The following is a 14,363-nucleotide window of genomic DNA, read 5'->3' on the forward strand; positions in this document are numbered from 1 at the left end:
CCACCCCCCCCCCCCCGCCGGGGGGGTGGGGGGGGGGGGGGTGGGGAGGAGTGAGCGAGTGGCTGCGTGGTGCTTAGTTGCCGACTGAGGTTAAACCATGACACTATCAAATGCTTGATTCACACTAGCTTAGAGAGGTATTTATACTTCATAGACCTGCTTTTTCATGAAGAATGAGACATACAAGTCAGAACAGATGGACAATAAAATACTAAAGCAAAGCAAGATGATCTGTTTCAGACTTCTGAGCTCTGAATATAGTTTTTGTTATTAGCATTTCACTGTCGAACCGTCATAAACAAAAATGGAAGTAGCACAACATGGTCTTACACTTAACAGATTTTCAAAACCAAGTAACATATGATCAGGCAGCAGCTAAAAACAACTGCTTTGAGCAGTTCCAGTGCCATGGTTAAACCAGATACTTTTCAATAAGTCAAATGCATATAGCTTTACAAACAAAAGAGACAAAATATTGAGGAAAATATCTACAATTGCTTAAAAAATGTCAAACTTTTTTATAATAGAAGAATAATAGAAGAATAAAAAATTCTCTAAAGACTATTTATTTTAAGCATGTTTATTTCCTACAGAATTTAATCCCATCAAAACACCCACTCAAATTTAGAATAAATTTACATGTATAAATTCCTAGATGCCTGCAGCTGGAAACCGCATGCATAAGATGTAATGAACGGTATTTCCTACTATATGAACCACGTTTTTATCCACATAACATTAATGTAGGAAGTGCGAACATATACCAAGTCTTAATCTATATCTACTTACCACATTATCTCAAATTTCATGTCAGCAGAGGAAATTTACAATTAGAAAGATACCAAGCATTCAAATACAAAGCGTCATCATGAAGACTTATTTTCTAAAGAAATTTGCTTTCCAAACTTAACAAAAGCAGGAAAATAAGGAGTTACTGCTCATATTATTTAACAAAAAACTTCCTTTGTCTCTCTAAAAGAAACTTTATTCATCTAGACATAACAAAACAGACTAGCAGGGAGAAAAAAAAATAATTAAAAAAAAATCTTCAGGGCGTTTCAATTCAGTTACCAACAATTTGCACTCCCCTTCATAAAGAGGGCAGATAAGAAGACTTTAAGAGCAGGAGGAGGATGAACAGTTGTCAAATCAGTAATCAAGAGAAAAAGAACACCCTCATGAAATGCCGAATAATGACCTGGAAACTAAAATGAGGCACTTGAACTGAAGCATCAATCATCCAGATAGGGAAAAGTAATATTTAGACGACTCCTGTACACAAAGGCTGAACAAACCACAGTGAAAATGGCTCCAGTAGCTCGTATGATCTAGTTGCAGTTTGATGCGTTATCTCTAGGTAAATACCTATAAGCAAAGAAAGACCCTACAAGAACAGAGATTACCTCAGAAAACAGAACTGGGTGTTTGATAGACCAAGCACAATGCAAACACTTCCAAATGTCTGTACACAAATGTGAGCGAAAGAAGGGATTAGACAAGGGTTTAATCAGTGATGCTAATTAATAGATATTTTGATTTAAAGGTGAAGACAGACACTGACTGCTGGCAGAATGCTTTGAACAAGTTGCATGACATGATATCAAGTACAAAAAAAATGACCTTTCATTGAATGTTCTCCACAGAGAAGTGTGATAACTTAGAATTTCCTGAGTCACAATATTAGAAATGTGTAGTAGAGAACTATCATATGCGATTAACAAGCACATATAAAAAATAGTAGAGTTTCAGCAATTAAAGATGTACTAGATAATTTACCTTCCATTGAGAGAGGCACAAAGGGCTATATATTTATGCCTCAAAACTGCCTATATCTTGCTTGATATAAACCATATCTGATTCTTCAACTGAAACTAAACCAAGTAATTTATTTTAAAACCATATCTAACAGTTGACTGAGTGACAATTTAATCAGGCTATTTGGTCAAGTTAACCAGATGATTAAACACTGTTCCTATGAAGCAATGTTCACTAATGCTTTCAACACACTGACTTATGATTTATTGAGACAAATAAATACCTGAATGAGAGTAAAACTATGTGTGTGTACAGTGCAAAGGCATAATCACAGTTTTTCCAACTAAAAACATTTAGATTGTTAATCCATTAATTCGTTGGACATAACAGGTATGTAAAGTGAGGAACATTTTATAAAAGAAGATATTACTTCACCTCACTTACAAGTTCACACAGGCAGGTTATTTAAAATATTAGTTCTAGGATCTTGAAGCTGCGATAACATATTATAGCCAATTATAAAAGTAATTAGACGGGTTTCCTCCTTCCAGTTTTTATGAGGTGAGGGGTAAGCAGTAAGGGCAAGCAGTGACAAAATGAAGTCAGAGGAAACAGCATTCCCATTCCCACGTTTCAATTACACAGCAGTTAAGAACAGGAAAGGAATTCCGAGGCACCTGATTAACAATGAGTTGGCCATATGGTTTTTTACCATAACAGTGTTTTAGTTATCTTTTCAGTACAGGTACTCTGTTAGACACAGACAAGTTTAGCTGAAAATGCCATTATTATTTCTAAAATGAACCTAGGGAACGGAATACAAAGTTAGCATATTGGCCGACCCTGAGATCCACGACAAATACAACATCTGGTTAAGGGTCACTAGATGTTTTGAACAGTGGATCCTGGTTTGCCTCATTTACAAATAGTGAATTCCGACTATTCACTATACCAGAAATCTGAGAAGACGAAGAACTTCCTAATTTAACACAAAACAGTTGAAATAATGGTAAAATGGCATCCATTCTCCTACAGTTCTTTCATTAAAACTCCTTATAACACTGGTATACTTTAACAAGCAACAGAGATTGTGTGCCAAGGATTACTGTAAAAGAAACCAGTTCTGACTTTAAACATACCTTGTCTTGGAAACTCATCCGACTCCCTGTGAACCAGGTCAGAAACTCGATTTCCATAGTGCATCCTGGTGTCACGATCATACGCCTTCAGTGTCTCACTTGAGCTGTAAGACTTCTGAGTTGGTACTCTGCAGTCTTCACTGTCCAGTGAAGAACTTGTATAGCGACATTCCTTTCCGCACCGGCCCCTCGTCAGAGAACGGTGTCTTCTATCTTTTATATCCATTATTCTGAGTCAGGTAGGACGCTTTCAGAAAAGCCACTCTTATATTTGCGGTCAGTCACTGACACCTAAAACAGGAAAGGATAACAAAAGAGTGAGCAATGTTGCTACTGCATTTTGTTTTATTCTACTTTCCCTGACTTATCCTTGAAGAACAATGTGGCACGGATCGAGAACAAAGAGAAGACCCACATGATGCATCCTCAGAAATTGAAATAATTGACCTGAATGGGTGGGGGGAAGAAAATCAAATGCTGTAAGAGAATTGCATTCTATCTAAATTATCATCTCATTGCAGAGTTTAAAAAATAATGATAAAACAAAAACACTGTTATCTTTTGATTTTTGAATGAGCACTGATAACAACACGGAACTGACAGAATAACATTTGTTCCTGTTATGCAACAGTACAAAGAAAAGCAGACTCAAACCAGCCTTAATTATTTCCGTTCTTCCTGCAGGAGGGCTTGCAATTAAGAATGAAGCATGCAGGAGAGTTGCATAGAGGAGATTATACCTGTTCAGCACTGATGCATTACAAAGGTGTACATTATCCTTTAACCATGTGTTCACAAGCAGCAGCAACTGATTTTATTGCTCCTGGATAACATAATCCAAGGCACTGTTCTCAGCAAAAAGTTGGACCCGGTATCTCCAGAGGTTCTTTCCAGCCTCGACATTTCTGCATTTTTATTGGGCACCACAGAACATGACTTGATGATCTTCTTCACAATCCCTCAAGGTGACCAGTTTATCCATCTCAGCCATTGGAGCTCTTTAAAATTGTGTAAATATCTTCTTGCTCACCGGACCAGAAAGGGATAGATTCTTACAGTCTACTTAATTAGGACACCCTTACTGTGGCATATATACTTTAATATATGCACAGTTAGCATGCATAAACTGCAAAATGAAAGACACTGTAGAAAGCAAGAAATACACTAAGCATGAGCACTCTAACCACTGGGGTACTAAGTATTTTGAGTTGGTATTTGTATGTATCTCTTTCTCTCATGGCATCCTATGTGCAGGTCTGTACTAGTCCTGAGAAATCCTCACGACAAAACTTTTTGCTGGAAATGAAATCTTCCCACACAAAAAATACCCAGATTTGCTAACAAGCAAAAATTGGAACAAAACCTCTGCTTTTCTATATGTGGCTAAGGAGGTGAAGAAATGGTTTTCGCAAATTTAGCTGGGACAGTTGAAGACATTTTCTTTCCCATTGTCCCCTCTCAGTTCAGGCGCCTACTTGAAAGCCCACCCAGCAGAACAGGAGCAGGTCCTGCATGCCAGCTACACCAGTCAGAGGTCCCAGGCCAGAGTCTTAAACTACCAAAGCACTTCAACAGTACGATTCCTCCTGCCGCCTCTGCCACCAAGGTACCAAACTCCAGCAAAGATGATAAAAACCCCAGAAGGCAGTCATGTCTTTCATTGTTGTAGTTGTTTGCACCCATAGGAGAGGAGATCATAACACTGGCATAAGTATTGGCTAAATCATTGCTTTTTGGCTGGAATATATTATGTCCCTAAGAGAGAATAAATGTACTTGGCCAGAGGAGCTAGTGAACTTGAGAAAAGGTTTCTTGGCTTCATTTAGACTCTGACATTTAGACTTGTTGTGGGGTTTTGTTTTTTGTTTCTATATTTTAAAGAAGAAAGTTAGGTAACCAAGAGAAACAGCTGCTTTAAGCCACCCACAGGTACTCTGCAATCTGTGAGCGATAAAAAGTGTAAACATGCTTACTTTTTCCTCCTTTTTCTCTTATTTTTAACTATGATGGTATCTTTCAGAGGGGGGAAAAAAACCCCAAAAATCACAAAAAAACACACACAAAAAAGCCAAAACAAAATCAGAAGACATTCAGCACTTAAAACTGGGAGAGTTAGTTTTAGAATTTTTAGATTAAAGAGAAAGGAAGACTCAATATACACTCCTGTTTCTCACCGCTCTGAACGTCTAGTGGCTAAACGGACTTCTCTATCTCTGAATTATTTAGTTCAATTCTTTGGCCTGTAATATTTATTAAACTGTAAGGCACGTTAACTGTAAAGCATGTTAACACTGGTGGCACGAACACTTGCTTGAAGTTTGCGGAGATATATGTGATTGTTTACATTAACAATGTCTGGCTCTTTGATCCCAGTTCAATACTATCTCATCAAATTAAGATATCAATATATCACAATTATAAAACACAGAAACAGATGAATACAGTACAGTATTGAGCAAAACCTGCCAATTACTCTCTGGATGTCTTCACGCTATCAGTTCAGAAAAAACAGACAGCTTTTTGTTTTTATGATTGCTAAACTTTAAGCTGTCTGGCCTGATTTCTATTGTTTCTGAAAGAACATTTAATTCCTTGTTACTATAGTTAAAAGAAGGATTTACTATGACCGGGATAGAACTTCTGAGTATTTCCATGATATTAGCTTATTAAAGCATCTTCTCAGACAGACAAGATTTTTTGAAATTGTTCCCTCAATAAACATTTTTTCGTAGAGTTTGGTGCAATTACCCTACAAATACAAATATAAAAGGAAATGGTAAGACAATGTTCTGCTGTTGATAATGCCAAGAAATATTCCTCAGTCACCCTCATGTGCAGAATGCAAGGTGCAACGTCTGCACTGTCATTACCATGACAAGTCCAACAGGTTAGCACATGAAAATAAACGTAGAAATATGATAAATATATCCCAAAAGCTTTAGTTTGACCTTTCTTAAGGAAAATCTTGTTACAAGAATCAGACGTCATAATAATTTGGTGAATAACTTACCTTTATAATACTACACTATTAAAAATTTCTTGAACTTAAAGAGATGCTTAAAAATATTATAGGTAATTTGAAAGACATTTTTATTGGGGTTTTTATTCAGTTATATGTTCATATTTATTACAGTTGTTCTGATTTTTTTTTCTGATTTTTGAGAACAAATCCCAAGCATCTGAGGCTAAATACATCTACCTAAATGCAACAAAATATTCTCATAGATTCTTCTCTCATCCTCATCTCTGCTTTGGGGATTTCTATGAACAAAACAGTCGGGCAAAAAGCAGTTCCATAGCATTGTCAACAAACCACTCTTAAAATTCAGACAACCCTATCACCATACATGGCTTAAAATACGACGAAATGAAGTTGTAACACACTCCTAGAAAACTTGTTTCACATTTTCCTCATACTTATCTTAAATAGTTGAATTACTATTTTCAATTCAATGCTAAACACCTTCCCTGTTAGTCAAATCTTTATGTAAGGTTTTCCTGGAAAGGTAAAATGTGACAGCTTTGGTTAAGCGAGAATAATGGTGAGATTCAATTTGAATTTAAAATTCCTGATACTCTTTGACTTGCCTGTCTCAAGGGCACTCTGTGAATGGTTTATTTTGAGTAATCGACCTAAATAGTAACTGATTTAATAATTTCTTTTGTTTCAAAGGATTTCACTAAGACTGCTCATATTGACCCACTTATACTACAGAGTAGTACAACCACTAACAACTGCCTTCAACTGTTTTTCTCATCTATCATTGTTTTAATTATCTATGAAGCACTAATACAACCCCCATCAAACTTTCTGAATAAGGTATTTATGGCTTGCAAAAGTTTTGGTCAAGTTTCAAAGGTGTGTAGTCTCAGTTGATCTAGACCTTCCACGGATAGTAAATCTAAAGCAATAAATGGGACATGCTGTACTTGCTGCTGATGCACAGACATGTATCACATGTGCCGCAAGTTACATGTGTCTAATAAACTTTGGACTCACTATTCACCCAATATAAGATTTCTTGTGTTCGTGTGCAGCAACTATTTACCTGGACATGACTACAGCAGTGGTAACAAGAGCGTAAGTGGTAACTGTGGTGTAGTCCAAGGGCATTAAAACACTGTATGTCGAGAGGAGAGGAGAGGAGAGAAGTGAAAAACATTTTTTTGTTTAGGAGTTTTTAAAAAAATTGACCACTTCTTTTTGTGTTAGCAAAGTCCAATCAATAGGAGGCATGGAGGGAGGACTCAAAACAAATTTTAATGGCATAGCGAAGCCTACACTAAAACTCTCTTTAAAATTTGAAGTTGATTCATACACTGATCTTACTTAAGTTATGTGCTTGTTTCTTGCATTTTCTAATGATCCCTTACACTATTACAGCATACATGGCCATTAGAACTGCCACTCACAATAGACAGAATGCAGTAATCACTTGGAAGTTCAAGAGAAAACAAAGCACTTCACATTTACTTTGTGCCCCTAAATAACCTAGCACAACTAGATCAAAACATTACCATAGTGCATACAATATTCGAAAGTCTTTTTTTTTCTTTTTTTTTTTTAAAGAAGTAGTACACCATGTACCAATCTGTTCATTAAAAAACAGGTCTCTTAAAAGCCTGTATTTCTTTTCATCATCATCAATTGGAAATAAGCTTGTGATTTAGAGATTCAAATGCTGTTCATTATTTTATGCAAAGACTATTTTTGAAATGAGTAAATTCAATGATTCAGCTTTGGCACAGTACAAGTTTTCAGGGAATAAATAAAAGTTTTATTTAACTGTTGTATTTTTTGCTGATTTTAATATCAGTGAAAAAGTACATCTCTACTTCTGGATCACCTCTGACTTACAAAAGGCGATAAATAAAATGCAATTTTTTAATGAAATAATACTATAGTATGTACACTTTCTTACATGATAATGTTGATGACAAGTATGCTGGTTCTGATTTGGGTCAAAAATCAAAGTATATTTGGACAGTCTGTTTGGTGTAATAATGTAACCTCATTTTCCATTGATAAGTCTGTCTTCTGATTTTTCATATTCTTTTTTTTTTCCCTCTCAATACTGAATTTTCCTTTTAGTATAGCTACTCTATGTATTGCATTGAAAATTAGAGGTATTTAGTATAACATGTGAAATAGCTATTTCAGAACAGTTTTGATGAATGATTCAAGTTTAAGTAATAGAAGACATACGCTGCTTATAGGCATTCTGGGTTGTGCTTTACAGCAGAGAAAACCAGCTTTTTTTTCTTTTTTTTTTTTTTTTAGTAAATAAAAGCTATAGAAAATATTTTCAGACTAAGGGCAGTCAAAGTTGTAAACAAAACAACAAAATCAAACACTGTGCCAGATATTTGTATCATATATTTATTTTTATCTACTTAAATATTCTTATTTTTATTTCCAGACTATTTTTTGAGATTTCTGTACTCCAGGAACTTCTTACAAATCCCAGAACTGTTTAAATCTATTATGAAAATAACATCCCATTAAGAAAATAACATGCCATCAAGAACTGATGAAAAGCCCAGGAGCTACAAGACAGCTTTCTGTCTTAGTCTCATATCATTCACTGACTGCTAAGGATTAACCCCTTATTTTCCACTGAGTGTCAGGCAGTGAGGGTTGATACATGTAAGCACATCCTCTTCTCCATACTGAGAGGCTTCAGAATCACAGTTGACTAGCTGACACTGAGGAAAAATGGGGAGTTTCTTTCTTAAAGGTACTTTATGTCAGTTGAAAAAGCAGCTAGACAAACTGGGATACAAATTCCTAAATGTTATTAAATGTGGCTTCTGGTTTATGAACCTCATGAGCTGGGGTTCACCATAGATTCGGAAACCGTACCAGTAAATTTTCACTATTAGCTAAGCATCTGCCAGTCTTCAAGGTCTGAGGCAGTGTGTGGCACATACGAACCAACCAATTCTTCATTTTCATTTCATCTGCTATGAACTCTGTGCTTTTCCCCACTCTGAGAACAACAAAAGAAATACAAGCTTCACAAACATGTGATGCGTTCCAGAGCAGGAAGAAAAATATTGGCCTTTAAGCCTCCATCACATAAAACTAATTTAATGCCTCAATTAGCCCACAAAGTATATTTACATGATTTTTCTTGAAAAGTTATTTTAAACTCACTAAAATATTATTTGCATCCTACATATAAAGCTGGTCATCGAAAGAGTATGGCAACTATCATGTTGATTCCCATCCTAGATGTTGCATCAGCCATTAGAAGTAGATTGCATCACACTGACTCAAAAAGATGGCCATGTTTTGTAAAAACACGACAAGCAATGAAAAAAGTAAAGACATTTACAAATAGCAAAAAATTTAACTAATTTTTCAGAGAAGTGCTTAGAAACCCACCCAAATTAGTACTTCTTAGAACATTACTAATTATATAAATGAGGCTGAAATGTCATCTACTTTTCTTCCTAGATACACAGATGTAAAACAGTAGAAAGAGTTTGAAGGAGAAGTAAAGAAAAGAAAGTGACAGAATAAAAATTTTTGTGTGTCCTGGAGTTTCTCAACCGTGTGAAGTTTTCAAGTTTTTCCTCTTGGAGAGTGTTTTTTCTTCTTTTCTGAATGAGGCATTAACATCCCCCCCCATTCCAAACACTGCCCAAATAAAAAAAGTAGAGGTTTTATCCTGGGATAACATATTGCCACTCCTAACTCAAAGCTATTTAAAGAGTGGCTACAAAGAAGATGGAGACCTCGTTTTTATAAGGAGTCACATGGAAAAGGCGAGGGGTAATGGGTACAAGTTACTCCTGGGGAGATTCCCACTGGGCACAAGGGGAAAATTTTTCACAATGAGAACAATCAGCCATTGGAATAATCTCCCCAGGGAAGTGGTGGATTCCCCAACATTGGACACTTTTAAGATTCAGCTGGACAGGGTGCTGGGCCATCTTGTCTAGACCGTGCTTTTGCCAAGAAAGGTTGGACCAGATGGTCCTTGAGGTCCCTTCCAAGCTGGTATTCTATGATTCTATTTACAAATATTCATTAGGCTTTAGGACAGCCATAAGAACTAAATCTGTATTATCCTTATTCCACAGAAAAAGTTAACCACCGAAAGGGTAAGTGTCCCACCTGAGGTCATACAATGAGCTTGCTGAACACTGGGAACCCCGAGTTCCAGTTCTTGGTTTCCTGCTCACAGTATAATTGTTATCTACATACTTCCATCATTCTATGCAGTTAGGTAAAAAAAAAAGAATCAAGTCACCACAGAACAATACAACAAGCCAACGTCTCAATTAATGTAATTACTTAAAATTAGTATAGCTGAACAAGTTCACAAAATGGATTTAAAGATCAAATATGAACTGGCTACTTCAAAAGATGAAGTTTGCTAAAAATAATTGCCTAAAGAACATTATTACTCTTCTACTGCCTAGAAAGAACAAACAATACTATTATCTACTGCTAAAATGCTGTTAATGAAGAAAGGTAGAATAATTTATCATTGCATAATTAACACAATGCAGTTAAGCATGCTTTAACGATTCTGTATAATAGTTTCCTATCACTAGAGAATACTTTTGAATCAGGAAATAATTGTCTAAATAATTTTTGATTAAGTCTTTGATCAAACTGGTCAACATTTATAGAAGTGAGATAGATCCAAATGCCAATGCAATGAATGACAACTTGCTTTATTTAATTGTCCATTGGTGATGTTCTTTTTTCCTTCTAATCCTAGGGTACAATGCTGTCTTTAATTAAGTCAATGGGATTTTTAACGTTGCTAGCAATGAAGCCGAGACATCAAGCTGATTGGAGCACAAGTTGTGCTCCAGCCATTCCCCCTTTCTTTTGCTTTAGAATCACAGAATCATAGAATCATTAAGGTTGGAAAAGACCTCTAAGATCATCGAGTCCAACCGTCAACCCAACACCACCATGCCCACTAAACCATGTCCCTAAGCGCCTCATCTACTCGTCTTTTAAATACCTCCAGGGATGGGGACTCCACTACTTCCCTGGGCAGCCTGTTCCAATTTTTCACCACTCTTTCAGTAAAGACATTTTTCCTTACATCCAATCTAAACCTCCCCTGGTGCAACTTGAGGCCATTTCCTCTCGTCCTATTGCTTGTTACTTGGGAGAAGAGACTGATCCCCACCTCGCTACAACCTCCTTTCAGGTAGTTGTAGAGAGCGATGAGGTCTCCCCTCAGCCTCCTTTTCTGCAGGCTAAACAGTCCCAGTTCCCTCAGCTGATCCTCCATAAGATTTGTTCTCCAGACCCCTCACCAGCCTCGTTGCCCTTCTCTGGACACGCTCCAGCACCTCAACGTCCTTCTTGTAGTGAGGGCCCCAAACTGAACACAGTGTTCGAGGTGCGGCCTCACCAGTGCCGAGTACAGGGGCACCATCACTTCCCTGCTCCTGCTGGCCACACTATTTCTGATACAGGCCAGGATGCCATTGGCCTTCTTGGCCGCCTGGGCACACTGCCGGCTCATGTTCAGCCAACACTTAGTCATTAGTTCATTTAATTTTTTACCAACATTTTCCGGTGTTCTGTCCTCTTGTTCAGCTCCTCTGTCATTCCATTTTCTCAAAAAGCTTATTTATCGCCATAGTTTCAGTTATGGATTTGAATGCTGTTCATTTCCACGAGCCTTCTCCTTCCCACCCAGGCCAATCCATCATCTGTCTCTGGGAACTTCTGGGTACTGTGCTTCCATGTTAGACTCAAGGGTTTTGATTTTAAACATATGACTGTTCTATAAAGTCAGAGAAATGTAACTGACATGAAAGGACTTGTACTTTTCTTGCACCCAAGCAGGTCCAGTGCCAAGAATTTTAAGACAGTTCCTTCCTAATTATTCTCCACTTCTTTATGTTAAAACATTCTGTAATTCTACACCTGTTGGGCACCTTCATTCCTGCTGGCAATAGCAGAAGCTGTACCACTGGGTAAAAGATCAGCCAAAAGAAAACCATTAGGAAAGCATCTTTCACTTCTTGTTTACTCTTAATAGATGAATACACTGTTAAGGGGGAACTTTTCCAGAATCTGAGATCAAGCAAAGCTCCTGTGTACATCTCATCAGAGGATGCTACTGTAAGAATCTGTTGCTGAAGAGGTTTCTCAGCAACTCTACAAAACTATTCTCAGAACTCATCAAATGTAGTAATCATGCAAACAGTTATGAGTTTACATACTTTACTTATCATTTCAGTTGAGAACACCACCTGCCTTTGACTCTAAATTTACATCATTCTCTCATACTCTGTCCAAGAAACACTCCCCTTCTTTCTTTAAAGCTTCCATGGAACCTCTCCTACCTCAATTTGATACTAACAATTTTCATATGCTCATTAACAAGATGCTTTAATATGCTTTCCCCCTGCTAGCAGTATCAACCTAGGAAAATACTCTTTGAAGAAGGCTTTACTAGACACCATTTTTAAGGCTGTATAAACTTATCATGGTAATAAAATGCAACAATATTTAAAAATGCCTAATAGTATTTAGTAGAATTTCAATAAAGACAGCTATTCCCAATTACACAAGTAAATAACGCACTCAGCTAAGCTCTGATACTCCCCTCTATTGGGGGGTGGGGGTGGGGGGCAGGAGGGGGAAAAAAAAAAGGAAGAACGAGTCCTTTCATTTGTGTAAACTATTAGCCTTACTCCTCGGGAGTTCTCTGCCTTTGTAAACACACTGATTTTATCAGAAATAACAACTTCCTAAAGTGATCCTTTGTTTTAAAAGTTCAAGGTAAGCTAAGAAAAAGTTAAAGGGAAAAAAGAAATATGAATGGAAGACAATGGAACATCGTGTTAAGGCACACAAAGTACATGACATTGTATCTCAACAGCTTCCATAAAAGTATTTTCGGAAACATTTTAAGTTCTAGATCACCTCAGACAGCCATAAAACTTCACATAATGAAGTAAGAAGGCTGCACTATAAGTTTCTCAGCTAACAACTACACCTCAAGTGTTGTTCCATCTTTCAATAAAGGAAAATGAATTGCTTTATAAAAATTAATTAAACCTTGCAGCAACAGATACAATGAATACAACTATTATATAAAATTACCAACTGTAATTCAAAATCTCTGAAGTGAATTTCCAGTGTCCGCACAGCAAGGGGTTGGCAGGGACAGAATTAAGGTCCCGTCACCCTGAAAACTCATCCACCCAAACCTGCAATGCAAATTCTGCATATTATCATAGCAGAAGAGGACAAAATGGGTGATCTTAACTAAACGGAAATCTTTTTAATAACTTAAGTCAAGAAAAATAAATTTCTATGAAATCAACCGATCCAAGACCGCAAGAAGCGGCAAACACCTCATAATATTGTACAGTCACTGTGCAGACATTACTATATCCTCTGTTCAATCTCCAAATCATGAAGAAAAAGGCCACATGACTCTGGAGGAATATCACTCTAGAGGAAAGGCCACATGCTTCAAGACATGTTAGCTACCTAGCATTTAGGACAGTACATGTAATCCAACGTATACTCTCACACTGCAACTTCCTTCTGCAGACTTCTTGGATAGGATCACCATTTTGCTTACTATCCTTTATCTGTGGGTATCTCCAAAGAAAGCCTGGCATTTGCTGGTGGATAAGAGGTTTCCTCTGTGCCACTTTGTCAGCAGTCACCGCTCACGTGGCTGAGTTGTCAGAAGCAAGCCCATCCTGGCTCCTCAGCTGCCACAATTCTCAACCCTGTATGTGATCTTCATCCAACACCTAGCAGGAGGTGCCTTAAGGCACCTGGAGACAGCAAGGTCTTAAGCTGTACCAGCACAGAACATGGGAGCTCACACAGGGATATTCTCAGACAAGCTACTGCATAAGAAATGCAAACAACCATCTCCTATTCACCACGCATGGCTGAGTTTTAGAAAGCAAGAACAGTCACAAGGAAGTAACCAGTTAAAAAACACCCTCAAAACTGCAAGGAATCTTTACAAAAATCAATTTTGTCCTTTCCTTCCATTGCCATTTCTCAGAAAGAACAATAACAAAGCTGCAATGTCTAATTTCTTCTCAAGAGTAAGCTCACTGCATTAAAGCCAGCCCCCACAATTTTGCCATCTGGTGCCTAGATCGCCGTGTATCCAGAACAGAGATGCCGACATTCTTCTGACTGCCATGGTCAAAATTTCCAGGCAAAAGGATCAGCATTCTATGACAAGGATAGAGATCAAACCTAAGGGAACCTGGCAAGAAAGATTTAAAACAAATGTAAAACAAATGTTGTTTCACCTACCACATTCAGCTGGATCACTGACCCTTGCAAAATAAAATTTATAATTTCAATGAAGACACTTGGTGTTAACTAAGTATTCTATGTGTACAGCTATATGGACATCCTGTTCTACATCCACAGTACATGGAATTTAATATATTTTAAAACTGCTATTAAAATTACTTATTCTCTACAGATTTTGGAATTGA

The 14,363-nt window shown here is 37.2% G+C and overlaps 1 protein-coding gene across 3 annotated transcripts in view; it reads right to left on the bottom strand.

Moving 5' to 3' along the window:
• Nucleotides 1-3,120, bottom strand: part of TENM2 (teneurin transmembrane protein 2) — a 600,599-nt gene extending 597,479 nt beyond the window's left edge. For all 3 annotated transcript variants that reach the window (XM_009285708.1, XM_009285709.2, XM_009285710.1), the window contains exon 1: nucleotides 2,895-3,120. In XM_009285708.1, coding sequence (XP_009283983.1) covers nucleotides 2,895-3,120 — 226 coding nt within the window. The remainder of the gene's footprint in view (nucleotides 1-2,894) is intronic.
• Nucleotides 3,121-14,363: the final 11,243 nt, after the last annotated feature.

This window comes from Aptenodytes forsteri, unplaced genomic scaffold, assembly GCF_000699145.1.
Source record: "Aptenodytes forsteri isolate BGI_AS27 unplaced genomic scaffold, ASM69914v1 Scaffold54, whole genome shotgun sequence".
Lineage (NCBI taxonomy): Eukaryota > Metazoa > Chordata > Aves > Sphenisciformes > Spheniscidae > Aptenodytes > Aptenodytes forsteri.